General features: G+C 42.9%; 5 protein-coding genes across 9 annotated transcripts; 2 read left to right on the forward strand and 3 right to left on the reverse strand.

Annotated features, from left to right (window-relative positions):
• Positions 1-3,326: 3,326 nt before the first annotated feature.
• Positions 3,327-9,526, reverse strand: LOC119131685 (rho GTPase-activating protein 4-like). Of its 2 annotated transcripts, XM_037266327.1 has the most exons (22): positions 9,448-9,526; positions 9,209-9,380; positions 8,912-9,074; positions 8,754-8,816; positions 8,557-8,682; positions 7,861-7,989; positions 7,503-7,724; positions 7,327-7,428; positions 6,982-7,149; positions 6,811-6,895; positions 6,711-6,738; positions 6,521-6,620; positions 6,176-6,236; positions 6,025-6,102; positions 5,794-5,922; positions 5,553-5,658; positions 5,215-5,469; positions 4,878-4,927; positions 4,516-4,753; positions 4,364-4,406; positions 4,128-4,251; positions 3,327-3,654 (listed from the first exon to the last, which is right to left on the reverse strand). In XM_037266327.1, the coding sequence occupies exons 1-21, from the start codon at positions 9,512-9,514 to the stop codon at positions 4,132-4,134; spliced, it is 2,505 nt and encodes an 834-aa protein (XP_037122222.1). In that variant the 5' UTR covers positions 9,515-9,526; the 3' UTR covers positions 3,327-3,654; positions 4,128-4,131. The 2 variants fall into 2 exon arrangements, with proteins under 2 accessions (XP_037122222.1, XP_037122215.1); XM_037266320.1 differs by having other exon boundaries at positions 3,460-4,251.
• Positions 9,527-13,837: 4,311 nt separating this feature from the next.
• naa10 (N-alpha-acetyltransferase 10, NatA catalytic subuni) lies at positions 13,838-16,044 on the reverse strand. Of its 2 annotated transcripts, none has more exons than XM_037246113.1 (8): positions 15,863-16,044; positions 15,419-15,517; positions 15,273-15,331; positions 15,153-15,198; positions 14,716-14,831; positions 14,600-14,644; positions 14,401-14,485; positions 13,838-14,215 (listed from the first exon to the last, which is right to left on the reverse strand). In XM_037246113.1, the coding sequence occupies exons 1-8, from the start codon at positions 15,881-15,883 to the stop codon at positions 14,081-14,083; spliced, it is 606 nt and encodes a 201-aa protein (XP_037102008.1). In that variant the 5' UTR covers positions 15,884-16,044; the 3' UTR covers positions 13,838-14,080. The 2 variants fall into 2 exon arrangements, with proteins under 2 accessions (XP_037102008.1, XP_037102007.1); XM_037246112.1 differs by having other exon boundaries at positions 13,838-14,248.
• Positions 16,045-16,471: 427 nt separating this feature from the next.
• ssr4 (signal sequence receptor, delta) lies at positions 16,472-18,304 on the forward strand. Its single transcript, XM_037246114.1, has 6 exons — positions 16,472-16,675; positions 17,156-17,274; positions 17,441-17,515; positions 17,632-17,721; positions 17,798-17,863; positions 17,975-18,304. Exons 1-6 carry the CDS (start codon positions 16,624-16,626, stop codon positions 18,077-18,079), a joined length of 507 nt encoding a protein of 168 aa, XP_037102009.1. The 5' UTR covers positions 16,472-16,623; the 3' UTR covers positions 18,080-18,304.
• Positions 18,305-18,531: 227 nt separating this feature from the next.
• setdb2 (SET domain bifurcated histone lysine methyltransferase 2) lies at positions 18,532-23,887 on the reverse strand. 2 transcript variants are annotated; one of them, XM_037246099.1, is made up of 10 exons: positions 23,761-23,887; positions 21,617-21,730; positions 21,456-21,551; positions 20,779-20,894; positions 20,438-20,716; positions 20,003-20,328; positions 19,660-19,829; positions 19,216-19,580; positions 19,011-19,099; positions 18,532-18,939 (listed from the first exon to the last, which is right to left on the reverse strand). In XM_037246099.1, exons 1-10 carry the CDS (start codon positions 23,801-23,803, stop codon positions 18,756-18,758), a joined length of 1,782 nt encoding a protein of 593 aa, XP_037101994.1. In that variant the 5' UTR covers positions 23,804-23,887; the 3' UTR covers positions 18,532-18,755. The 2 variants fall into 2 exon arrangements, with proteins under 2 accessions (XP_037101994.1, XP_037101995.1); XM_037246100.1 differs by lacking the exon at positions 23,761-23,887 and adding an exon at positions 21,862-22,175.
• On the forward strand, positions 22,755-26,656 carry LOC119119635. Of its 2 annotated transcripts, none has more exons than XM_037246111.1 (9): positions 22,755-23,040; positions 23,750-23,956; positions 24,037-24,159; positions 24,902-25,134; positions 25,257-25,391; positions 25,718-25,905; positions 26,000-26,079; positions 26,168-26,251; positions 26,332-26,656. In XM_037246111.1, the coding sequence occupies exons 2-9, from the start codon at positions 23,770-23,772 to the stop codon at positions 26,478-26,480; spliced, it is 1,179 nt and encodes a 392-aa protein (XP_037102006.1). In that variant the 5' UTR covers positions 22,755-23,040; positions 23,750-23,769; the 3' UTR covers positions 26,481-26,656. The 2 variants fall into 2 exon arrangements, with proteins under 2 accessions (XP_037102006.1, XP_037102005.1); XM_037246110.1 differs by having other exon boundaries at positions 23,770-23,956.
• The last annotated feature ends 94 nt before the right edge of the window (positions 26,657-26,750 follow it).

Consider the following 26,750-nt stretch of genomic DNA (forward strand, 5'->3'; position numbering starts at 1 on the left):
GACCTTTGACCATGATATTTCCCTAATAAAGTGGCCTGTTATTAGGTACACTTGAAAATGGTGGTGTACCTAATGGAGTGTCCGTGTGATTCCCTCGTTAAGTGCACCTGCGTGAAAAGTTTTAGCTCCTGCAGAACGTGAAAGTGACCAAAATCTTTTCACGCAGGTGTGTTTAACGAGGGTAACTTGGAAAACATATTGGAACGCGGCCCCAAGGACTAGAGCTTGACACCTGTGACCTTTGACCATGATATTTTCCTAATAAAGTGGCCTGTTATTAGGTACACTTGAAAATGGCGGTGTACCTAATGGAGTGTCCGTGTGATTCCCTCGTTAAACGCACCTGCGTGAAAAGTTTTAGCTCCTGCAGAACATGAAAATGACCTAAAACTTTTCACGCAGGTGCGCTTAACGAGGGAAGCACATTTTCAAGTGTACCTAATAACAGACCACTTTATTATCTTGGAAAACATGTTGGAATGCGGCCCCGAGGACTAGAGCTTGACACCTGTGACCTTTGACCATGATATTTCCCTAATAAAGTGGCCTGTTATTAGGTGCACTTCAAAATGGCGGTGTACCTAATGGAGTGTCCATGTGATTCCCTCGTTAAGTGCACCTGCGTGAAAAGTTTTAGCTCCTGCTGAACGTGAAAGTGACCAAAATCTTTTCACGCAGGTGTGTTTAACGAGGGTAACTTGGAAAACATATTGGAACGCGGCCCCAAGGACTAGAGCTTGACACCTGTGACCTTTGACCATGATATTTCCCTAATAAAGTGGCCTGTTATTAGGTACACTTGAAAATGGCGGTGGACCTAATGGAGTGTCCGTGTGATTTCCTCGTTAAGCGCACCTGTGTGAAAAGGTTTAGCTCCTGCGGAACGTGAAAATGACCTAAAACTTTTCACGCAGGTGCGCTTAACGAGGGAAGCACATAGACACTCCATTAGGTACACCGCTATTTTCAAGTGTACCTAATAACAGGCCACTTTATTATCTTGGAAAACATGTTGGAATGCGGCCCCGAGGACTAGAGCTTGACACCTGTGACCTTTGACCATGATATTTCCCTAATAAAGTGGCCTGTTATTAGGTGCACTTGAAAATGGCGGTGTACCTAATGGAGTGTCCGTGTGATTCCCTCGTTAAGTGCACCTGCGTGAAAAGTTTTAGCTCCTGCAGAACGTGAAAGTGACCAAAATCTTTTCACGCAGGTGTGTTTAACGAGGGTAACTTGGAAAACATATTGGAACGCGGCCCCAAGGACTAGAGCTTGACACCTGTGACCTTTGACCATGATATTTCCCTAATAAAGTGGCCTGTTATTAGGTACACTTGAAAATGGCGGTGTACCTAATGGAGTGTCCGTGTGATTCCCTCGTTAAACGCACCTGCGTGAAAAGTTTTAGCTCCTGCGGAACGTGAAAATGACAAAACTTTTCACGCAGGTGCGCTTAACGAGGGAAGCACATTTTCAAGTGTACCTAATAACAGACCACTTTATTATCTTGGAAAACATGTTGGAATGCGGCCCCGAGGACTAGAGCTTGACACCTGTGACCTTTGACCATGAGATTTCCCTAATAAAGTGGCCTGTTATTAGGTACACTTGAAAATGGCGGTGTACCTAATGGAGTGTCCAAGTGACGTCACAGATCAAACAGCCAATCAGGAGGTTAGGGTTAGGGTGAGTGAACCGATTCTAAAGATTCAGTTCACTTAACTGGAATGCACATCAGTCGTACAAAACAGTGCAGACGACCATTTGCACCCAGGTTGAAATAGCTGACTGGTGCGTGACACGGGCTCTTGCTCGGTAAGAACTTGGTTCGATCCCAGGTGTGAAAAAAAAATACCAAAATGTGCTTTTATTGTGCAATTAACCCTTTATTTATTCTTTTTTTTTTTTACCTCGTGTAGTGTACCTATTGAAGTGTCCATGAGGTGTACCTACACATATTGTCATTTAAAGCAGTTAACCAAATGTCAGATTTTTGTTTTCATGCCCAAAAAAATAAAAACAAGGAATAAAACACCAGACATGTTTTAACATAAATGTTTATTTAAAAATAATAATAAAATTAAAAGTAAATTTCAAACCAGCAATCCTATGTGAAATTGCAGTAGATATATTGGAAACAATATTTAGGCGTGTATATGCATACACGTTATTTAAAAACTACTATGTGTTATAAAATCAAGATTACCCAAAGAGAAGCATAATCTCCCCGTTGTTTCATAACGGCGCATCCCTTCATGCAATAAAGTTAGCTGTTAGCTTGGAGAAAACGCGCAAAAAAAGAAGAGTGGTGTGTCAGTGAGTGGTTCTTTCTTTCCTTGGCAAATCGTAAATCGACATTCTGGTTTACATAGTTCACGCCAGGAGGTAGACGCAACACGTTCACTGACTGATCCGTTGATGCACGGGAAGGAAGGCAGTTGAACCACTGACTCGTTCGCGAATGGGAAAGTCAGGAGTCGTCCCCTCACTGATCCGTTCTCGCGATATACTGAAAATGCGAATCACTCACTGATTTGTTCACTCGCAGATTTGTTCGTTGGTGAACTGGAAATGCAATTCACGACTCGTTCGTGAACGGGAAGTTACGTCATTTCCTTCTTCGTTTTGTTTTACGGCGAGGTGGCACCAGCTTCAATGGGCATTACCGACACCTACTGGTTGAAGTCATATGAACTGAAAAAAGAACGAATCTATTTAGGAAGTGATTCGTTCACTCTCGTTCACTGAAAACGTTCGTTCTTTTGAACGAATCGTTCACTCACGAGCCAACACTAGTCTAGGTGTTGTATTATAGAAAATGTGTGAATAACCGAGCCAATTATTATATATAAAAAAAAAAATGTTTGGGGGGGGGAGTAGTTGTATTGTTTGACGTACATGTTGTTCCCAAGGGATGTTGTAATTTAGAGAAAAATGTGTGCGTTGCCGTTGTCGACATTACCGTGTGTTTACTTGATTGTTTTTTGTCTGGTGTATTGCTTAGTTGTGTGTGTTATTGAAGTTAAAAAAAAAAAAAAGGATCAGTGTGTGTGGGTGGGACGACTCGTTGAACGATTCGTTTAAACGAATCTTTTGAGTGAACCGATTCTAAAGATCCAGTTCACTTAAAAGAACTGGAATGCACATCACTACGGCGCTGCTTGTTCTTGTTTATTTAGAAGGCTGTAAGAAGAATGCCCATTGGCTGATGACGACGCAGAATTTGAATATTAAAAGAAAAGAGGTGGGGAAACATTTGGCCTCAAGGCAAGGAACATGTCATTTTGAAAACAGAAACACGTGTATGAATGTACTTTTTTTTTAATAAATTGATTTTCCTTGAACAACCCATTTCACGAAAAATTAATTCAACACATTGTACAGTAGTCTTGATAAACAATCCCAATTCAGTCCATCCATATCCGTATAATGCCCTCGAATGACACGACATTTTGGTTATAATAGTTTCATCTGTTTACTTTATTCCATTCTTTTACTGTACATATTCAAGTATGCTTTGGAATGCACAAAAACGGGGATGCAAATGAGCAGTTGTCGCATATGTCCACCAGACGGCAGCATTTAGCCCTGAGGAATTCGTCCATCCGCTTGTAAGTATGTCAGTGGACTGCAGTGGAACGGCAGATAAACAATTAGCCTGAAAGATAAAATAAACTTGGCATTTGGAACCAAATTTGGGGGTTTTGATGGGCAGCCTCTCATTTTTGTGTGTGTGTGTGTGTGGATGCTGATGAACTAAAATCCTGTGGAATGAATTCACTTGTTGAAATGGAGAATGTGAGACTTGAAGTTGGAATAGTTTGTACTGGTCAGGAAACATGGAAGCGATGCAAGTAAGTAACCCTAAAAACTTGGGTGAGGGAATTCTTTTTTTTTTTTTATGAAAGTGAAATTTGGGATCGAAAGGAATATGGAAAATAGTCACGGGAAGATTGCAGAATAACGTGTGAATGCGCTTTCGCATTGACAACGCGTAAATCTATTGTATACATGTATAAATACTTTTTTTTTTTTTTTTACAAGTCATTTTCACAGCTTGAATATTTTGCAATTTCATTTTGTATGATTGTGTGCAGCTATTCCAACGCCCCAACACTCCCCTACCCCTCATGCCCTCTTTTCCTTTGGGACGCCCGCAAGGGAGGACGACGAGGAAGAGGGAGACTCTTGCAGCACATGCTTGGACACGAGTTCTTTGAAGACTGAGTCCATTTGGCGGCACACCTCCTGTTAACGGAGGACGAGACAATCTGGTGTGACTTCCAACTCTCCTCCCCCTTGGCACAAGGGCATTGTGAACTGGAAATATTTAAGAAGGCAAAGGAGAAGGAGCACAAACCTTATCTACTTTGATGTCATCCGCAGGGGAGGTGGTCACCTGTCTGGAGAAGGAAAAGATGGCGGGTGATGTTTGAATTCAAATCGTTTTCACTGTCATTAACGTAAATTGGGATGAATCCAGCGTGAATCCATTGTTAGCTTGATACTCACTCTCTGCGCACAAAACCAGGAGAGTGAGTCCTCCTTGGCCAGTTCTGGGGCCCGGTTGGAATCTGGAGGATGACCTTTGACCCGCATGTAGCCACGCTGACCCCAGCGCCGGCTGGTCCCGACGCGGACCTGCGGTGGTCCGCCTGGCCGGTCTTGTCGGCTTTTGAAGCCTCGCTGTTTTTCTGCAGGGCTCCTTTTGCCGAGTGACTGCGATTGACCGGGTGTCCCGCTTCTACTTCTGTTGCACATCACATAGCCTGTTACTTTTGTGTTTCACAAACCCGAATGCATGCGATAATCTCTCCTTGCTAGTCAAGGTCTCTTTGCATTTCTCAGAAAGAAAAACAAGCAATTGACCTCACCAATTCTGCAGTACTCTGCCTCGCCGTCCCCTTCCTCCACATTTAGCTCACTGTGAGGGGGGGAAAAAAAACCTGCATTAGAAAGCAAAAAAAAAAAAAATCTCAACAGGCTTTTGCGCGCTTGCTTCCTCTTGTATCTGTGCAAACATGCCATTTGGTTTCCTCTGTTGCAAAACGTATGTTTCTAATTAAAACAGCCGAGTCAAAAAATACGTCGGCAAAAATCTGCATTGGGGAAAATAAATTCATAAAATACACCCAGCCCCCCTCCCAAAAAAAAAACTTCAACCAGCAATAAATAATGTGTTGAGGGGGGGGTGGGGGTCAACTGTCTCACCCGTCATCTTGTTCCAGCGTCATGCACTTTTCGTACACGAGGCCTCGCACCTCGCTCGGCCCGGGAAAGATGCTCTCGTGCTGGACGATGAAGTTCTTGACCATGGCGTTGATCTGTGGCTGTAAGGTGACGGCGTCGTGCTGGTCCAGCTGCTGATCCTGGTTCTGTTCCCGAGCCCCTCTGACCAGGCTTGGACCGAAGCACACTGCCAGGTTGTAAGGCTGCATCATGTTCTCGTCGCTGTACTGCGACACGCTGGGGACGAATGGCGACATTAGCGTAAAGCTTCTCTCGACATGCCATTTAAGGCGGACGGGTGGGCGGGGTTTCGCACTCACTGGTGAAGAAACGCAAAGAGGTATCTCATGACAATGATGAGCGGCTCGGCGAAGGACGAGATGACGCTTTTCAGCTGATCGGCTCTCTCGCCGTCGTTTTGGATGTCTGACGGACAAAAGGGACCGTGAAACTTAACAAGGACACAATGCAATTTATGAAGGCGTCCAAGAGAAGATGGTAGGATTGATCAGTTTTAGGTCTCAAATAGCACAAGGGGACGGAGAGGATGACGAAACTCACAGGTGTACTCCAACAGCCGAGTGAGGCTGTCTACGGGGAAAAGGGGATTCTTCAACTCTCTGAAATACAGCTTGAGCACTCCGGCAACAGAATCCAGGTCAGACGTGTGCTCGGTCAGAGGGTCTTCTCCTACAAAACAACAACGCTGGATCTAAGTAAAAGTAAAGATACTTTTGACTATTTCTTCCTCACTTTTCTTTTTCGCAACAATTTCTAGCAGTTCCCCCTTACCTCGCTCAAATGCATCCCTCAAATTGTTGACTTCCACTTGAGAGCCCGACACCCGAAATATGCCTTCATGGTGGAGGCCTGGTGAACGGAACCACAGTTCAAATTGTGCACACGCCTCTGACTCTCCCGAGAGTCAATCGACGGGGCTCACCTTTGAGATTGATGTAGCGAATGCAACTTTCCACCACAACTGGAATCTGTTGACCTGACGCCTGCAAAACATAGGAAGGAATACAAAACATTGCACAAGAACATGCAGCATATTTTCAATTTGACATTCATTAATTCAATTCCAGTATTTATTTATTTTCCCTTCAAGGTTGATTCACTTTTGTTGCATACGTTTAGACATGAATGGCTTTGTTGACTTACTAAGTTATGATTAATGACCATTCGCTAATATAGCATTTCTTCAATACTGACAAAAAATACGAGGGGTTAGCACTTCTGTAAGACAACGCGTGTACTGATTTATGGAAGTGGCAAATTTCATTACCTGCAAGAAGGACAGCATGTCACCGCTGAAAAGTTTATGGTTGTGCACCAAATTGCCACTGGAGGGATTTTTTCGAACACGTGCAGACTTCCCGTTGTGTCTGTTCGGAGAAAGCAAGCAAATCATTTGCTTAGGTTGTTAGCCGTGGGCCTAAAACCGGATCAGCCACAATAAACTGAGGTTGACTTACCTTGGCAGATGTTTACTTGACGTTCGGCCTAGGGTATGGTGAGAAATAAACATTTAAGTACTCGAACAGGTCATTGTTATAGAAGTTACATTTGCGCCACCTTTTTCCACCGCCACTTTAAGCAGGTCATGTTTCGCTTGCAGCTTGGACTCCAAAGAGCTGCCCACCAGAAACTCTTTGACTCTCTGGAAGACAAAAGCAGCTCTTGTCAATCATCTGTTCACAAAAAGGAAGATTGTGGGTCTATGGCTTAAAAAAAAAAAAAACTCACAGTGAGGTAGAGGTTTTCTACGTCTTGCTGGTTTGTTCTGCGGCGCGCCACACTGGGCCGGACTAACTGGCCGTCTGTGCTCTCCTCTTGGCTGCTGTTGGGCTCCAAGTCCAAGTCGGCCATCGTTTCCAACAAAGACGACTGGGCTGCTAACATGCTCTTGTTTGCCTGCGGCGGTCGGGTGAAAGCCACATTTTGGATATGTTGGAAGTCTCGCCTTGAAGCAAAAGTCCTTACAGGACACCAGTGAGATCGGCCATGTTGGATGTTTGGAGAGAGTACCAATGAGCGTGAAAGGAAGGAAGAGGACGTCCCTCAGTCAGTGGACGGACGGCGACGCTTTACCTCCTGCGATTCCTCGGCGACGGCTGTCAGCCTGGTCTGGATCTGTTTGAATCTGGTCTCCAGCTCAGACCTCATCTCGTTCTCGGCGCTAATCTCAGACTGCTACGAGGGCAAGCAAATGAGGAGGGAATGAGCCATCTGCGAGAGAAAAAAGCCAAAGCAACGGGACCACCCACCTGGTCGCCATCGTGGGGCTGGTAGGGGAAGCGAAAGGGCAAACAAAAAGTCACGTGGTGGTCCTGCAGGAGAGCGTCTCGGTCCCGGCCCTGGTCCAGCCCGGACATCGTACTGTGGAGATGCTGCAGGCTTGAGTCCAAGTTCTGCTGGCCCTGGCGCCGACTGGACAGATAAGCTTGCATCACTCGGCCCAGAGACAAGTGGTAGCCCGTATCGGCGCACTGCATGGGGGGGGGGGGGGGGGGGGGGGGAGGCCGCGGCATGTCAAAGAGCCATCACGTGCTAATCTAGTCATTTGGAGAACACGGCAAGGTCTAAAAGCGCTCGTCATTGGTTGACAGACAAGTGCAGACTGACGTCAATGAGAGTGGAGATGTCCTGGAGGTAGTACTTCTTCATGGAAACGTTAGCAGCATCCAAGTTGAGCAGGTAATCATTTCTGGCCTTGCTGCACTTCAAGTAGATGTCTTGGACTTTTCCTTGCCTCTGTGAGAACATGGGGGGGGGAAAAAGAAATCACTTTCATGTATGTTCTTCCATTGTTCCTTGCTTTCTGTAATAAATTTAAAGTTGTAGCGCTGGACCTTCAGATTGTAAAAACTCCACATGAGGGTTTGTCGGGTGTTTTAGAGCCCAACAGCCCATTTACCAAATTTCAAGTCAAACAATCTTGCTCATTCACAGTATAAATTATTGGAGCGATAAAAATTCCACTGATCATAACACAACAAAAAAAAATAATTTCCAGCTCTAAAAAAAATAAATGAACACAGAAAATGTACATTTATAACTCCAAATATTAAACAACTTAAGGGTATGAACATTCATTTATGTACTTGCACTCTGAAGAAATTTTTAAGAGATTTAAAATAATATATTTTTTAAATGTAAACCAAATGACTTGTCAAGTCACCGAGTTCGCGTCACTTTTTGCCGAGCAAGTCCCAAGTCATAAAATCAATTCGAGTGTGTCACGTCTGCTCGCCTGCCATTTTGTGAAAATCTCTTTTGTAAAGAAAGTGAGCAAGACGACAGGAGTTGACTGCACTTTACCTTCTCGATGAGCCTCTCCAGTTTCTTTGCGTTCTGCTTCTGCTTCTCCTCCTGTTTCTCCGCCTCCTTCAACTTCCCGTCTGCACACAGGTAGTCGGCGTGGTACTGGGAGTACGTCCGCCACGCCTGCACCAGAGACACACGTGTCACTACGCACGCTCAAGAAAGACAAAAGTCCTTTTGAGTTTCTCACGTACAGTCTGCAGCTCCGTGGTCACCTTGAGCAGGCCGTCCTGAAGCTGAGTGCAGATCTCTTTACTCTGGAAACCGAGCAACGGATGCGTGAGGAAAGCCGTTGGTGGATTTATTCGTACCCTGCTCACGTGGATATTTACAAACGCACGCATTTGAGTACCTTCTTGGCCAGCCTCTGTGTGTACTCCAAGCAATAGTTTAGAGGCTGGATGAGGAAAGAGGAGCAGTTGTCACTCAGCTGGTTATGGTCTTTACTCTCCTGCCTCGTGTGTGACAGCAAGGCCAACCACATCTGGGCCACGGAATGACTGCTCGCCTCTTTTCTGTTACCAGAAACACGGATAGAACATGGGTATCACTTTTGAGGTTCTAATACTTCCCGAGTGGAATTTGCTTGTTCTTCCCTCTCACAGAACCAAAACATTGGAAGACTTGAAATTGTTCGCAGACGGGCTACCTTTTGCTCCGGTTGGTGAACCTTTCGGCCAGTTTGTCCAAGGATCGCGAGTACTCGCTCTCGATCTCGCTCCGTCGCCGCAGGTAGTCGGCAAAATCGTGCAGAAGCTGGCTCTTCTGCTCCAGCTGCACGTCCATGGCTTTCAGTTGGTCAACCAGCTGCCAGCGAACCTCTGACAAGGCACAAGAGGAAATGAAAGACTACAGACAACCCCGATTTGCAATAGTAACGTGTTTTACCCTTAATTTGTGTGTCATAGTCCACCACGCCAGTCTTGTCCTTCCTGAGCTTCACATGGGAAGCCATGATTGCCCAAACCAGGTCTGTGGAACAAAGACAGTTTTGAAAACTCGGGTGATTTGTAAAATGCACGGATTGGTCAGCTCAAAAGTACAGGAGATAAAAAAATAAATAAATGAAATACTAAATGAATCTAATAAAAGATATTTTTATTTTTGATTGAATAATTCATAACAATTTCACTTGCCTTAACTCATCCCAAAATGAATATTTAATACAAATAATGTGTCCTTTGTTCATCTGTCTGTGCCAGTGACGTATAGTGACAGGTAGAACAATTGCAATGCTCTTCCACGAGATGGCAGAACCTTTGCATCGACATTTCAAACTGACTACATCGGGTCGTGGGAAATTTGAGACGAAATCATCCGTCTGATGATTCACTGATGATTGTTTTCCGATTTGTTTCCATAGAACTAGTGTATGTCACTAAGCTGTGGCACAAAGCATGAAAGCGTTCAACATAGCGGAGGAGTTAGTTTTGCCTGCTACTTCTGGTCTGCATGCCTGCTGAGGCAGTTGTTAAATGACTTTGCAGATTATAAGGCGATAGTTTCATTTGCGCTTTATTACAAATTTATTTGCAGTTCATTTCATTTTTTAAAAATGTATATTATTTGAATGTATTTATTTTGTCACCTTTTTTATTAATTTATTGTTTTATATGTATAATACATACATATCTTTTTAATTATTTTATTATAAGTTAAATCTAAATATTATATATTTTTTAATTAAAAAGACTGACTTGATGCCTAATTTTTTTTTTATCTCAGCTTGATTTGTGGCAGGAATTATCAGCCTGTTTGAGAGGGTTGATGTGTGTGCAGGTTTACATACACATGTCTAATAAAAATTTTGTGATGATCCCATTGTATCACGTCATTCTACTGAGTGAGTCAATGAAACCTATACAGCTATACAGCCCCTGAACTAGACCACATGATGTGACACAGTAAATATAATACTAGAACCAGGAGCCTTAATAATGAAAACATTCAGCAGTCCAGTCATTATAAATGTCGAAAACAATGACAGGCAACATCCTCGCCGTCGTTGGATGTGCAGAGAGCTCAGTTATTTGAATTTGAAGGAAGATTTACTTGAGTAATTATATGAAAAAGAGGAAGAGTGCTCTTTTCTTGCATGACCAACACACATTCACACACACTTCCCCATTTTGAAAAGGCACACATGACTCTTCAACATTCTCTTCTGCTGAAATGCGTTATGGCTCTTAGATCGGAAAGTTCAGTTCAAACCTCAAATGCGCGCAACACACAAACTCAAACCACAACACAAATATGAACCCAAACTGCCTGTCATGTACCACGTTGGGTCGAGTCTCATTTCTTATATGCTTTTGCCCTCTTCCATTACAACCAAAAACAAATAAATTCAAGGGTGTAGCTGGTGGTAGCTGCCACCCCAAACAAACGCTAAGATAATGTAATGTAAAGGTATCTTTAATCAAATTATTTCTGTAAACAAAGCCTACTTAGAAGAAACATGTCAACTGCTGAGAGCCCCCTATCAGGTAGATTCCCCAATCGCACCGTCATTGATATAAGGTCATGTAAGCCGTATGTCAGTAACCCCTTCAGTGTTGCCTGCCCTGGTTGGGGGCAATGGCTACGGATTTTTTTTTTTTTTTTTTTTTAGTAGGAGCTTAGAAACCTTTCATTTACCACACTGCCATTCCAAAATCTTAAGAACTAAAAGTAATAAGAGCAACTTGAACCTTGTCGCTTTCAACTTTTGAAGACGCCTTTGGCCCATAAACTGCCATGTGACTCACTGTTGGTACTAAACCAGGAAAAGGCGGCAAAATGGCAAAACCAAGAGCCGAAAGTCGGACTTGGAGCACTTGTAAAGAGGGCACGTATTTCTCAGAGGGCGTGTGTCTGCGTCCTACCTGATGTGGAGCAGGCTTGACTTGTCGCTTGTGTTGTGAGAGTGCGGCAGGCAGGCACAGGCAGCCGAGTTACGCCACTTAACTCTCACCTCCCCCCTCACATGCACAGATGTGGGTGGGGTGTGCAACTCATCCCTCGCTTTCTTGCTCGTTCTTTCGCTCCCTCGCGGGCGCGCGCCCGTGCGCGCTCACCGTGAGTGTGACTCACGCTCTGCTTTCCCTTTCGTCACATTTGCACATGTGCACATGGGGAGTGTCAGCAGAGAACGTTGGGGGTCAACTGTTTCCCTGTATAAATTTGACTTGCAAACACACACACACACTGGTTAGTGGTCATCACTGAAAGTAACTGCTGTAGGTTTTCGACAGCAGGTACAGGGCCAACTTTGGAACTCGTGGCGTTTCATTTTGTAAAAAGGAAACATGGGAATTCATTATTTAATCTCCGGAGGTAAACGGTTCGCCCAAAATGAATGAGTCATTTAATCTAGGGATGCGCCACACTGTGGTGAGTGAGGCTATACAGTGATCCCTCGCTACTTTGCGTTTTGTTTATCGCGGCTTCACTACATCGCAGATTTTTTTTCCAAATTAAAAAAACATTTAAAAGTGTAAATGAAACTTCTAAATTGAGGAAACATGTGTCTAACCTTTAGGACAATGTAGTATTGCTCCAAATGTTCGTTTACATTCCTTTAGAAGTCCGTTTTCGCGTGTTAGCATGATCGCGAATCAGCATCTTTTCGCTAACTCGTTAGCCTGCCCAGTACTTCTTGTTGGTGACCGTACTTAGCGGATTTCACTTATCACGGGTGGTTTTTGGAACCAATTATCCGCGATAAACGAGGGGTTACTGTACATCTATATCATACGACTCTTTGGCATCAGTTAAGACCTTTCAGTATTTGATATTCGAAAATATATTGACAAATTATTTACTCCGTACATCAAGCACATTTTAAACATGAATTCTGGCACTTAAATATAGAAAACAAAAAAAAATGTGCATAAATGTTAGAATTCTCAAGTATTGCAAACACAAGTTACATTTAAAAAAATACTCGAATATTCGTTTTAAAGTAACCAGTCCAGATTTCGATTATAAAATGCAAATCTACTACTTAGGAAGTGATTCTTTTACACGCCGCTAGAGGGAGCCCACAGACTCACTGCTCTAAATGACAGCAACAATTGTTATAATTCCTGAGTCATGACGGTTAACATGAACTCACTTAAAATACTTACACTGATGCAGATATTTAAAATACTTACAATAACGGATATTTACAATATTTACATTCAGACAGATTTTATTTGATTTTGCAGTCAAAATAAAAGTGCAGCGCACTATGCTAATTATAGGAGAATGATAGAAAAGAATGATAATAAAGGACTCACCAGAGGAATCGAGGGCCTAAAAATGGTTTACATATGCCCACGGTGATGCGTATATAATAGTGTGAGGTCATGACGGCACTTTATGAGGATTGATGTTTATGATGGCCTCGGGTATCCTCGTGATGCGGCTTCAGAAGTGAATACATCAAATGCTGCTTTGTTGCGCACAATTTAACTGGCTGCTCTCAAGTACCATGAAGAAGTTATTTTCCATTTCTGGTGGCTCGTATCAAACTGTTTGGACATTCTGTTTGGAACTCCTCACTCACTTCCTTCCTCTAAAGTGGATTAAGTTGCGTAATAGAAAAAAAAAGGAAAAGAAAAAACGACAATTTGAAAAGGTTGTGTGATTTGCGGAAGTCCTTGAATCTTTTTTTTTTTTACATGATTCTGACTTCATTTGGGATAAATAAATAAATAAATAAATAAAGCAAACTCAAAGTCAGGAAATCTATGGAGATTGAAAGAATCGGAGTAAAAGTGTGCATTTTTGGAAATATTCGTGGCTCAAACACCAGTTGCAAATTTTGCTGGTTCACTCCTTGTTGGGGAATAAGCTTTGGAACATTGAAAAGTTGAACGTTTGCATTCAAAACATTTCAGAAGTGTGTTGAAATGATTGTGCATTGTAGGTTTGTCCTAAAATTTCTGACCAGAACCCAGGCCTCAACTTTTTGAGGTCTAGAGTACCATTTCAGACCAGAACCCAGTACTCAACTTTTTGAGGTCTGGAGTACCATTTTAATTTACAACAAAGATTTTTGTCTATCTTCTGTGTATTGTGCATCATATAATCTTTTCTCTTTTACTATTGCGGATCCAATCTGCCAGGACTGGCTGAAAAACTCACCTCCACTGGTCAAAGCAAAGCTTCATGTACAAGTTGCTCTGCCATCATCAGGAATTATGATGACGTGTGCTTTGCTGCCATCCTGTGGCCTCTCTAAGCAATTACAAATCTTTTCAAGGGGGATTAATGATTACCCTAACCCCAAGGACTGTCCTCAAAACAGGTCTTCATTTCCCAAAACGTTTATTCTAATTATTGCACTAGTGATGTACTGTATTATATTTATTAGCTTCAGTGTGTTACATGGGCAGACCAGAGTGTATCGCAAAAAAAAATTGGTGTCATCATCTCGTCATGATTGTGAGCGCATTGTCGAGGGAGGGGCGGGCGGGCGGGGCATTAAAAAGGAATTTATTCTTTTCTATTATTTCCTTTAAAAAACCAAACCAAAAAAAAAAGCCTACAAGCGTCATTGCGAATCCGAGGAGGAATCTTTGACATCCGTGCTCTCGGTGGCCTCGCTGACTTCGCTCAGCTCTTTGCTCTCGCCGCCGCTGTCTCTTTCGTTTTCTCTCTCTGGGTCACCGGAACCGGAAGGCGCCTCCTGAGCCGGCACACGGGGACCAGGCTTTCTCAGCTAAGGCATGCCACAGTTGCAGTCAAAATCTACATATGTTCATCCAACCGATCACCACTTAAATCAATGACACCGCCCCACACACACACACACACTTGCAATCTTTTTGTGTATTTTTTTTTTTTCTTTAATTAAAATGATTACACGGGTACCTCATCTGCCATATGGGCCAGGTCCCTCTTCATGGCGTAGGCGTCCTCCCCATCTGCGTAGTACTTGGGTTCTACTTCACTGATCCTGCGCAGAAATAAGCATGATGTATTCCATGGCTTGAGGTTTAAAAAAAAAAAAAAAAAACCTGCATACCTAACCTTTGGGGGATTCAAATGAATTCAATGGAAACGGACTTACTGGAACTTGAGTGTGTTTGAGTAGAGATGTAGGGCCGCTCGGTTGCTGCGGTGAGGACAACGGAACGGTTAGTCAAGACGGCACGGACGTCACGACGTTTTGAAAGACACACGTACCTTTTGCGTACGTGAAGCGAGACGTATTTGGCGTTGAAGTTCTCAATCATGGCGCGACTGGCCTGGTCCATCAGCTTCTGAGCCAGACCTAGACGTCGATGGGAGCGCTTCACCGCCTGGGAGACATCCAAGGCCACTGCTTGCTTATTGTTTGATACTTACAAAGCTTTTCCTTTAACTTGGACCAATTTAACTTTTTTTTTTTCTGTGTGGGTTGCACGAATGGTCCCATAAACAAACATTACATCTGTACCTTTATGCTGAAGTGTATCAGATTTGAATCTACAACATTTGAGCGAATCAGGATTCAAATCTGAAATCCAATTCCATGACATGATTATGAGAAATATATGATGCATATCATGGAATTTTGTCACTTGCAGCATACAATGTAAAAGCAGTTGATTTCAGTGAGTCAAGCTCTTGCTCAGACGTACCAGCGATGTGATGTGTCCATGAGGCACATCATCCGGATCTTCCTCCCTAAAAAAAAACAAGAGTTAGTTAACACTAAAGGTCTTTCAGTTTAATGACAATGTTGTGTGTAACATACTTACATCTTTGCCAGCACGTAACCCACAATTTTTCCATTTTCATCCTCGGCGATGTATGATAACTGAAAAACAAACAGGACAGAAGTGTGATTAATAAAAAATAAAAATAAAAAAAGAAGAAGAGGGAAAAAAAACGTAAAGTGAACAACCTGGGGCCAGGACAATCCATGGTAAAAGTAGTATTTCATTTGGTAGTTTTCTGGCAGACACAGAAGGTTACAGTGCTGCATGTTCATAAGGTCCTCCGGCTGAAATGAAAGACAATTTCATTTAAAGTTTGACTGAAACAAGCAGCACAAGATAATGTCATTAGACATACATTTGACCACCAGTCTACTTTACACAAGTATCGGTACTCAATGTGAGTACTTTAGCCACACCTGCATGATTTATACGAAATACATACATCAGATACACCTTGCGCCTTCTACAGAACGTATATAATGCATAATATCCAGAAATGAACACTTGCAGTCTAGTCATGGCCACAATGCTAATGAAGTTAGCAGCAGCAGAAGCACGTTTAGTCGGCTATGTGATGCGGCTAGCTGAGCTACCCTTCAGTGTGAGCGACATGACAGCGACATGCTTACCCTGGCGTTTCGTATATTCATCTTGTTCAGTTTTCTGTGGTGCGTTAGCTAGACTGCAGCACTTGCACAACTCATAATATTAATAACACCACGCTTTCAAAGGGCTGGTTTAGCTAACTAGTCAATTTTTATGCTAGCAGAGTAAAGGAAAGGAAGTTGATGTAAAGTTTGCCAAAATAGCAACAGCCGGTTCCGGTGAGGTTGTGCGAGGACACTTCACAATAAAATCTATAAACTTAGCAACAACAATGTGAGTTTAATTTGAAAAGCCGTTTATAAATCAAATTAATTCTATTCATTGTTCATTCAACCGATACAGAAAATGATTTTGTGTTTTTGAAATATTAATTTTTGGCATGACAAAAAGTGGCTTTGTTTGTTTGAATTGTTTTTGTAAAATTAAAGCAGTATTTAAAATTATTTCACTTTAGTATTTGTTTCGAGCGCTGCAATGATGCTCGAGTACTGGGGCGGACTACAGTGAAAAATAATCAATGATAACAATTAAAAAAAAAAAAAAAGTTGCGCTAGCAGAGGACAAAAAGAAATGCATTATTTCTGGTCACCGTTTGATGACGTGTCCGTTGCGAGTCTGCGTCCTACGGCACATGCGCACTGGTCTGGCAGCCTTGTTTTGCTGATGTGGACTAGTGGACCTCCTTTCCTTTACCCCGACCTGCAGTCACTGAACAGCAGCGTTGTAGAAGAACTTTTCCAAAGCAGCACTTGACCTCTCAACGCGTAAAGCCCCAAAAGCTACGATGATCCGGATAGCAGCTGCATTCCTCGCCCTGTTGGTGGCTGCATGCTCGGGTAAGCTAAATGGTTGGAGCCGGTGGAGGGCGATGTTTTAAGAGCTTTCCAAATGCTATGAAGCTAGTTCGCTAATGAGCTACTAGTCGAACTAGTGATTCAATGAAAAAAAGTCTGAGAATGTTGTCTTAATATCAAAATAAATATCCATGTACTAGTACGCTCTACTATATCGGTTTAGAACGTTTGTACATAGCACGAGTGAGGCTAAATGGTCCACTACACGCTACTAGTTAATATTTAGCGCTTTATAAGTAATACCAGAAGTGCACAGGGGTCAACTATTCTAGTTTTGCATTAATAGAAAAATAGTAATTTTACTAGTGTGCCTTTCGAATGAGGACAAAAAGTACACAGATACAATGGATTTGGAACACGTGATATATATGAATTATCCACGTTATCAAATTGAAGGATGACAAACATATTCCAGGTCAGATGTTAACATTCACCATATACATACATCGTATCCTTTGACAGGAGAGACCTGCACGGAGCCGGCCATCACCCCGTCGGCCTACACCACCTCGGACGCTGTCATCGCCGCAGAGTCGGTGTTCATCGTGGAGCTCAGCCTGGTTTGTGCCAACGGAGCACAGGTAAGTTCACAACAAGGCACCATGCAGACACACACTGGACTTCACTAAGAAACGTGAAGCCTTTGTTAACTGTTGATAACGACTGCTTACCATTGTTAACTGTCCCTAACTATTGTTGGTAACTGGTAACATTAAACCATTGCTAACCACTGTGACCACCCGGCAGAGCATCACTTTGTATGCTGATGTGAATGGAAGACAGTTTCCTGTGACCAGAGGCCAGGATGTTGGCAAGTACCAGGTAAACCTTTCACACTTGACACGTTTCTATAGTGTACTCATAAGTATACTCGTAGTGTGTACTTAAGACGCTGTCCATTTCCTTCCCATCCTAACTTGGCTTTGACTTGATCTTAGGTGTCATGGAGTCTTCCTCACAAGCAGGCCAGCTCAGGAACTTACCAGGTCAAGTTCTTTGACGAGGAGTCCTACAGCGCACTGCGCAAGGTTAGCGCCAGATGCTAAGCTATTTGAGTTATTTATTTAGCTTTTTGGTTGGAATGAGAATTTGTGTGTTTTGTAGGCCCAGAGAAACAATGAAGATGTGAACGCCATCCAGCCTCTATTCTTGGTCAACGTGGACCACAGGGTGAGTGTTGTGTGCCTTTGTATCATCTTTTGACGCTGATTGTCCACTTTTTGTGAAGTTCGAAGCATGCGTAGTTGCGATGTGACTGATGTTGCGCCGTTGTGGCTTCAGGGCGTGTGGAGTGGCCCGTGGGTTTCCACCGAGGTGGTGGCAGCCCTGGTGGGAATCCTACTCTACTATGTGGCCTTCAGTTCCAAGAACACCATCCAAGCGTAAAAACATCCACACTTGAATCTTAAGAGACGACGGCGGCTTTGGATTCAGAGACGGTCAGCAGTCTGGAGGAATTTTTTTTGTTTTTGTTTTTCTATTCAGACTGTGTCTGTATGTGCTAACAGATGGACTTTGCATCAGTTATTTTTCATACTTTCAGACCACCCAAGCTGGATTGCTTGGTAAGCTGACTTGTCAAATCAATAAATGAGTGATTTTGCTCTTCCAGTCTCAAGTAACTCATTTCTTCTTAGAGTAAATCCTGCACTTGAGATGGCGGACTTCCTAGAATTGATTAGCTTAGCATTGTTGACATAATTGGCTTAACGGGCCATGGGTAATTGATGCATATGGAATAAATAGTTTGTCATTTAGTAGAGTAATATTTTTGTAGTTTAATTACACTAACCAATATTTTTGGAGTAGTTCAATTAGACACTAACCAATCGCATTGGCACGCTGTGAGACAATTATTGAATTTTCCTTTTTCTGTCGCAAATTTCCGTATTAACGACTCAAATCTACTTTTGGACATGCCTCTATGCCAGTGGCGGAACAATTTCTTTCCTTAGTTGACGAAAGGTTCCACCTATTTCTATTAATACAGGGTGCAGAATGTCACCTCTTTTTTTCATTTTATTAAGCAACATGTAAAAAAGTGGAAAAGGGTTCAAGGCGCTCACGTCTCCTCCATAGTGTCCGAAACTCCAAGCTCACATGTTTTACAAAGGTTCTCCTCCAGGAATTGGCCCAGGCAGCCGTCAGCGCCGCACACGCACGCCACTTCATGTTGTCGACCCAGCGACATCGTGTATGCGTCGGAAGAATAATTCCACGTCAGTTCGGTGCCTGCCTTCACCATCCTGACACACAAAACCACGCACATGAGATGCATTCGATGAAATTTCGGCTGCCTCGCTTGTTTGCTTCTTACCTGTTGGTGAAGAAGGCGACGATGGGGAAGTTGGGGTCATGTGAGTCAGTGAAGACGTTCTGAATAAAAAGATTGGGCTGGCAACTATGCTGCAGGAGATGAGACAAGACGGCAGAGCTCAATATCAAAGGTGGGTCGCTCCATAAAGACAGAAACATGAAAAAGTCATCTTTGTCTTGTTTTCTTGTAGTTGCGGTCCACTTACGTTGAGGAAGCGGCTCACGTTTCCTTCCTTTCTGGCATCCAGCAAATAAACGTCCTCCGACTTTCCCGCCATCTTCAATCTCCTTTTGCTGCCGTGCCCATCGGCGTTGTTTGGTGACGTCAAAGCTTTCTTCGCCTTGTCTTTGCTCTGATTTGCGTTGGCCTCGGCGGGTCTCTGGATGACTGCGACGTGCAGCGGCGGCGAAGTCGAGGGGTCGGCGTTTTCCAGCAAGTCGTTTGCCTCCAGTACTGGGGGTGCCAGCCACTCGGTGACCAACTCCACCTCGTCATCGGACGGCAGGTCCATTCTGCTCAGCTTCAGTGGCGGAGGCTCAATGGGTCGCTGGACTCTCTGCAGGATCACGCCTGGGGGATGATGTCAAAAGGACTTTTAAATTGAAGGATGGGAATTCAGATTGTTTTAAACACGTGTTGTTTGTGTCACCTGCATAGATGCACACAAACGTGCCCACGTCCAAGTCGTCACAGCAGCGCACACCCCAGCCACAACGCTCCGTCCAGAAGACTTGAAGACGGACTCGGATTCCTCTCTGGATGACTCGATTCTGACAACGAGCCCGGTCGCAGCTGCACCACGGCCCGCACTCAAACAACCTGTTGATATGCATTCAAATCTTTATTGGCATTCATGGAGCGGTTACAACAAAATAAAAATAATCATACTTGGGCTTGAAAACAAGTAGCACCTATCAGTGCATCCCAAATGATTGTGAATTCTAAATCCTCACTGATTGTTGACTGCTGGCTCTTGTTTGTGGTTAACTCACCCGGACGGCACAGGGTGGGAGAGTCTCTGATAGTTGTAGTGGTTTCCTGATCCCGTCATGGCGATGCAGTCGCAGCGTTGTTCGTCCAAGCATCCATCTGTACAGTCGCAACACGCGTCAAATACGGGACGTCGGGTCAGGAAGCAGCCATGCGGCCAGCGCTCCTTCCTGTAGCGGAATTCAGGGGGCCGGGAGTCATCGGCGGCCACGCAAAGCTCCACTGGGGTCGGCTCGGCCCCGCGACTCAGGTCTATCTCTGGGGGATGGCTGCCAAGGACTATGGGAGGGTCCAACTGCACCGCCATGTTGAAGGAGAAATTGTCCAGCTGAAAGAAAACAGCAATATGATCCTGTTTCATCGATCTGTTTTTTAGCATAATGCTACAAAACATTTCATGTAAATGAGAATCCAAACAATGTTGCAAAGCAGCTGACCTGGAATACATCAGAGCTTTTACTGGCCAACAGGAAGCGTATCACGTCGGCATAGTTACGGAGGCTGTGTCCACAGGGGGCTTTGTAAATAACGTCCCAGTGGCTTTCATCTTCCTCCTCATCTTTCCAATGATCGTCGATGGGCCCGTCCTCATTGGATGACATCAGTGGCCTGGCCACCATCCTCTTGAACCCGCACAGCAGCGGTACCTTGAGCGGGTTCTGAGTCCAATATGGCAGTTTGGCCCGAAGTGTGCCTTGTAAAGAAGGCAGGCACATCTAGAAGGAGGAGAAGCAGATTCAGAATAGGAAGTGAATGCTGGTGGACAGCTTGAACTTACCTTGCTGCACACGTGCAGCTTGTAGGGAGGCTGAATGGGCAGCAGAGGAGGCAGTTGATCTTCGAAGGCAGATGGAGGAGATGTGGGTGTGGAGCTGCGGCGCTCATGCTCTTTATCTGTGCAGGTAGATAAAGGCAGGACTTCATTTGACATTCTTACATTCTGTGCAAAAAGTATTCAAACTATAATAATCATATTTCAATTAATATTAAATTGGAAATTACAGAACATTTCAAAATATATTCTTATCCTATCTGACGTTAATAAATGAATGATTAAGCCTGATTCCATTATTTAAATGAAAGAGGAAGTGTTTTTTTAAAATTTGTTTTACACCATTAATTTTGCATTAAAAAAAATCGACTTTTAAATATGGTGTCATCATTTTGGAAAAGAAAATCAAATACCTTCACACTATGTTTGTCCACTATTATCTGAAATGTCCGCTCAGTCAAAAAAACAAACAAAAAAACATGGCATGTACAGTTCTAATACTTCCATCAATTTGAATTCCATTTTGGCAGACTCCGTCAAATTTGACCTACAAAAAGTACATACACAAATTTTGTACCATCCACCTTAGAAAAAAAAAAAACATCAATGACATTTGCTGTCTTTTAATTGCTGTTAAATATTTCATTAAACTGCAAATTCACACAAATATATCCATGAGTTACCTGGACCAACGACCAACTGAACCACCGGAGAGTTGCCCAGCGGAGACAGAACCGTCCACTCAAGACAGTCGAATAGCTTCAAAGCTTGAACCCGTTCTGATTGAACAGAAGCAATTTAGAAAAATCTATCATAAAATTAAAAATAGGCAGATGAGCAAAACCTTTGTCGGTTGCCGTGTTGGCTCTCAGGACTTCCTTCAGGTGATCCAGCTTCTTGAATATTATACTAAACACCTGATCCACGTTCTCTTTGTCCCAAAAAGCTTTGGCTCGATCTAGGAAACACAAAGACATAAAATCACTTTCCCTGCTTCATCAAATCAGTCCAAAAAAATACAAAATAATAAGAATTTTTCACAAAGCGGGTAATCCAAGTTACTTTAATTTAAATAAATCACAATCTCACCAGCGTCTCGATGGTCGAAGGAATCTTCCATTTTAATCAAAGCGAAACATTTAAGTGTTATTTTGAAGTATTAGTCGATCTGATGGACCGCTAAGCTAGCAGCCGCATTTTGACTTAGTCGCATTAGCAAAAAAGAAAAAAACCAATTACAAAAGACGACGTCTAATAAAATAGCCTTGAAGCTGATATTGTTTGTCTTAGCTTCGACGTAATTTGTTTCTCTGCATTAATAAATTCAGCCCAAATGACTCAGACGTAATGTTGTGTTTCTTCAACAAGCTCAATACGCCGGCCGGCCGGCCACCGTAAGTGACCTTTAGTCTTTACCCTGAAGTTAGTCTGGCAGACACCACTAACGTTTGACGTTCATACTGTGTATAGCAAAACAAAATAGAATTGAAACTTTTCAAATGTCTTTTAATCACTTAAAACACGTAATATTTATCCACCAACGCCCTCAAGATCCTTGATAAGCGGATCCCTTTATTTGCAGATTATTTTCTCTATTATAGCTCGATCAAAAAAAATCTAAAAAATGGAGGCCTGCTGTATCTTAAATCCCCAGAACGACTTTTTTAGGTTGCCTCGTCTTTTTTTTGTTTTTATTCTTTAAATCATGTTCGAAATAAAGATTCATTCGTTCATTCATTTTTATTTTGTTTTTATTCTTTAAATCATGTTCGAAATAAAGATTCATTCGTTCATTCGTTTTTATTTTGTTTTTATTCTTTAAATCATGTTCGAAATAAAGATTCGTTCGTTCATTCATTCATTATTCATTCATCTACCTTGGATAGATGGACGTTTAGAACAATGTAATTTTTCATGGTACCTTTCTTTGCTGTCTAACGACCTTCATCGGCCACCGTAGTAACTGTTTTATGCGTCGATTGACCTTCATCGGCCACAGTAGTAAATGTAAACTACTGAACTATACATGCCTACGGTTCGCGTTCATATTAGTTAATTTATGAATGTATTGTGCGGAGCATGGTTGACATTCTGCTGTTTTGTCCGGAGAATCCACACCACGATGTTTTTTATTTTTTTTGCACAGTAGTTTTGTTAATCAGCGAACGTTCTCGTGTGGGCGGTGCTGTTCCTGTCATGCTTTTGTAACATTTAAACGGCGTGTTACACAAGAACGTCTTGATGGAAAGTAAAGTGCGTCTTTGAGAGGTTAGCAATTTAGTTTTTTTTTTTAATTAAGTGTGACGGACGCTTATAAATATATAAACTGTGTACATTCATAAGTGTGCATGTGTGTTATGCACTCAGACTGTTTTATAACCTGTATATAAGAGGGCACAGTTTCAAAAGGGTTTGGAGTACAAAGTATGTCCAAATCCTTGACTGTAAACGTGAACGCATTGGGAAAACAAGAAAACTATATGAAACACAAATAAATATTTAGAGTGTGTGGATGAACGAGAGTACTCAAGAAAAAAAAAATCAAATAGTAGGATTAAGCAACCTATCAACATTGCTTTCATTTTGTTAAAAAAAAAAAACTAATAAAAATCTTTAAAATTCAAATAGAAATTTTGAAAAATGTCTTAGATTCTTTTCGAAATTAGAACTCCCAAATTAATACTCAAGAAAAAATGTTTTCGTTAATTAATAAGGGTAGTGTTTTGCCTTAAAATAATGTGAGTGAGCAATCTTTCATGAAGATAGACTAAAGAATAGACAATATATTTTTAAATTGTTTACGTTGTGCTCAGTTTTATGAAATACTTTCTACAAATGTGTACTCACTGTAATAAACCTGTCTGCAGCAAGATATTCTTTAACAAGAAAGTTAAATTGGAGGTGATGTGTTTTGTTGTCAGAAGCCACCATCGAACAATTTACTGGTTCTAACTCTTTGCTTTTATGATGAATAAAGTTCTGAAAAACTTGTGGTAGATGACTGCGCTGCGGAGGTCTGTGAGTGAGGCATTATGGGCAATGTGTGCTGCCGACGCCATGTCCATGCCCGTCCACTGGTATTACAACATCCGTGACATCAGAAGGGATTTTGGAGGATGGATATCTGGCTTTAATTCTCCCAGAGTTAAACATCCAAGCAGCATCCTCAGCCTATCCAATACCGGTGAGGATCAGCCTTCCTCTTTTTGTCTGTCTTTATCAAGTGTTTATCAACAAGCATCTTACTGTGATCATTTGATGAAGCTGGTAGCGGGCGCACTTCCTGGTCGTCTGCAGCCAACCGAGAGGAGGTGGTTGGTAACGTCATCCTTCATGACAAACTGCGTTTTTGGAAAGCGTCCAGTGGTTCCATCCACTATCACCAAGGTACCAAGGCCACTCCCAGGTGGCAAAAACCAAGGCAGAACTATTGAGGGAACGGGGGAAATGGATTAATAATAATAATAATACATTTTATTTATAAGGCGCCTTTCAAGGCACTCAAGGTCGCCGTACAAACATAAAATAGCATACACGATTAAAAGAAAATGACCGGATTGAGTACTAACTTTGGGCTTATTTGCTGCTGGTGTACCGTATTTTCCGGGCTATAAGGCGCACCTAAAAACCTAAAATTTTCTCAAAAGCCGACTTTATAGTCCGGTGCGCCTTATATATGGACCAAATTCCTAAATTTAAACCGGCCCGAAGCATTGTGTCATGAAATCAATCATAAGTGGCCCGCTGAAGACTATGAATCACGAATCAAAAAGACTATGGATCATTATTTTGTTGCATCTGAAGTTGAAATAAAAAAGATAAAATGGAGAATGATTTGATTTGGATGAAAAATCTGACATGATGCATTAATGGTGCGCCTTATAGTCCGGTGCGCCTTATATAAGGACAAAGTTTTAAAATGGGCCATTCATTGAAGGTGCGCCTTATAGTCCGGTGCGCCTTATAGTCCGGAAAATACGGTAGTTTGAATTATATGAAGGCTTTGTAAAAAACAAAAAAGTTAAGTGAGGTCAAATTTTGGGAAGGAAGATGGAACACAGGCTTTCTGGCACCTGGAAGTATCTCCCATTATTATTTCCAAAAATTGTGAATTGGTGGTATCTTCCAGGTTTGAAGGCAGGCAACAACACGCTAAATGTCCTGTGCGCCCTGCGAGCCGCTCACACGCTGGCCAGCGGTGAATTTACCGACATCTCGCATCCGGACGCTCGAGCCGCCGTCCTAGCGGACTACGTTCACTTCTTGACCACACGCGGCACGCACTGCGACACCTACGCCGAGTCCTACCACCGGTCCTTCTTTTCTGAATGGCAGGACAGCAGACCGACTTCCAGCCAGGAGGTACAACATCTGCCCTCGGGGAAGTTCACGCTCAATCGATGGCTGGGCAGCTGAAAATGAATGAGAATGACTTCAGATATGTAGACTGTTACACCGGACCCTCAACTCTGTGTTCTCGAAAGGTTCTATTGTTCGCGGAGGAGCGCTCCAAGAAGAAGCTAAAATCACCCCCGGACAGCCAGTTGGATGCAATCGGTTGCCTCCCCATGAGCCTTCCCTTCGTTCTGTTGTCGGCCTCGGCCAATGAGGAGCAAGCTGTGCGTACCACACAAGCACCGTGAGGTCAAACGCATGCACACCCGGGTGGTAAAACCTTTCTACCACCATAGTGTGAATGTGTTCAATTTCAATCCAAAAGATGTTATGGAAAATAAAGTACTTAAAAAGGGGACAGGATGCAAACTGTAATTCACATTTCAACGGGTTCACGTATTGACGTGATGGTAATTAACATGACTGGCTAATTCATGGAATCTTTGTTGTTTGGATTAATGGTACGGGCATGCTGCTCTTTTGATACGGGAATGCAAATGGACGTTAGCCATTATGTTACATTAAATGACTCATGAGTCTGCTTCTCCAGGTCCGTGCTGCAGCGGATTTTGTGAAGCTCTCCCACCCCCACCCATCCGTGCCCGAGTACGTATCTATCTACAGCAGAGCACTTCACGCCGTGCTGGGGGGTGCCGGTGTCCGCCAACAGGCCGAGCTCGCCCTCAGGACGCTGGGTGTGTGGGACGCCTGCGAGAAGTTCAGTCGGCAAGCTGCTAGGTGTGCACCGACAACTGCAGATCTAGTTTTGGTTTTGGTCCGGCTTCCAGAAAAGGTTTCATTTGATCATATGTCCATTTGTTATTTTCTTTAGATTTCCAGAAGCATCTGAAGAACGACTGCAGGTCCATCAAAATGCCGTCAGTAGCCTTGGCCTGGCGTGCTACACAAAAGGTACCAGTGGGCCACTCCTGATCATTTTCCTCCTGTTGTCTTTCCTAAATGTGATCTTGTTTCTGTAATATTTTTCGTGACCCTCCAGGAGCTCTTTCCAGCATGTTTTACCTTGCCCACCAGTTTCATGATGACCCTGCAGCAGGAATCTTGGCCAATACTAACTGTGGAGGTTTGAAAATCCTTTTTAAGAACTAAAATATAATCTGGATCACATTGTGACAATTATGAGACATTTATGTTCATTTTCAGGAGAGAACTGTAACCGAGGAGCTGCACTGGGGGCCCTGCTCGGAGCGGGAGGAGCCTACACCAATTCCACCATCCCGCAGGACTGGAAGGACCAGTTAAGGGATGCTCAGGATTATATCCCAGACATCCTTAAATGTCTGAAGTACTGAAAATCCAAAGAAACCACGACAGGAGTTTGCCCATTCCATTTTCTCTTTTGGTTTACAAATGGAAGGATCAGATTGGATTCTTTTACTGATTCCGTGTGAAACCACTTCAAGTATACATTTCCATTGTAGTCATGAGTGAATCAAAAATGTCAATAATAAAGGAGAAATCAAGCTGATGTTTTTTTTTTTTTTTCCAATCGCTTTGAGTGACTTCTTTGATGCAATGACAAAAACAGATTAGCAGAAAAGTCCAAAGTCCAAAAAGACAAA

This window comes from Syngnathus acus, chromosome 2 (assembly GCF_901709675.1).
Source record: "Syngnathus acus chromosome 2, fSynAcu1.2, whole genome shotgun sequence".
NCBI lineage: Eukaryota > Metazoa > Chordata > Actinopteri > Syngnathiformes > Syngnathidae > Syngnathus > Syngnathus acus.

Excerpts from the sequence above, each read along its gene's own strand:
- ssr4 (XM_037246114.1), top strand. The coding sequence starts at position 16,624 with ATGATCCGGATAGCAGCTGCATTCCTCGCCCTGTTGGTGGCTGCATGC. Across the intron at positions 16,676-17,155 it reads GTTGGTGGCTGCATGCTCGG|GAGAGACCTGCACGGAGCCG; the intron begins GTAAGCTAAATG and ends ATCCTTTGACAG. Across the intron at positions 17,722-17,797 it reads CCTACAGCGCACTGCGCAAG|GCCCAGAGAAACAATGAAGA; the intron begins GTTAGCGCCAGA and ends TGTGTTTTGTAG.
- setdb2 (XM_037246099.1), bottom strand. The coding sequence starts at position 23,803 with ATGCCTCACTCACAGACCTCCGCAGCGCAGTCATCTACCACAA. Across the intron at positions 19,830-20,002 it reads TCCCACCCTGTGCCGTCCGG|GTTGTTTGAGTGCGGGCCGT; the intron begins GTGAGTTAACCA and ends GCATATCAACAG. Across the intron at positions 19,581-19,659 it reads GTTTGTGTGCATCTATGCAG|GCGTGATCCTGCAGAGAGTC; the intron begins GTGACACAAACA and ends ATCATCCCCCAG.
- LOC119119635 (XM_037246111.1), top strand. The coding sequence starts at position 23,770 with ATGACTGCGCTGCGGAGGTCTGTGAGTGAGGCATTATGGGCAATGTGT. Across the intron at positions 24,160-24,901 it reads TTCCATCCACTATCACCAAG|GTTTGAAGGCAGGCAACAAC; the intron begins GTACCAAGGCCA and ends GGTATCTTCCAG. Across the intron at positions 25,135-25,256 it reads GACCGACTTCCAGCCAGGAG|GTTCTATTGTTCGCGGAGGA; the intron begins GTACAACATCTG and ends TGTTCTCGAAAG.
- LOC119131685 (XM_037266327.1), bottom strand. The coding sequence starts at position 9,514 with ATGGCTTCCCATGTGAAGCTCAGGAAGGACAAGACTGGCGTGGTGGAC. Across the intron at positions 8,683-8,753 it reads TGACCACGGAGCTGCAGACT|GCGTGGCGGACGTACTCCCA; the intron begins GTACGTGAGAAA and ends TCTCTGGTGCAG. Across the intron at positions 7,990-8,556 it reads TGGAGAGGCTCATCGAGAAG|AGGCAAGGAAAAGTCCAAGA; the intron begins GTAAAGTGCAGT and ends ATGTTCTCACAG.
- naa10 (XM_037246112.1), bottom strand. The coding sequence starts at position 15,883 with ATGAATATACGAAACGCCAGG. Across the intron at positions 15,518-15,862 it reads TGAATATACGAAACGCCAGG|CCGGAGGACCTTATGAACAT; the intron begins GTAAGCATGTCG and ends CTTTCATTTCAG. Across the intron at positions 14,832-15,152 it reads ATGGACACATCACATCGCTG|GCGGTGAAGCGCTCCCATCG; the intron begins GTACGTCTGAGC and ends GATGTCTCCCAG.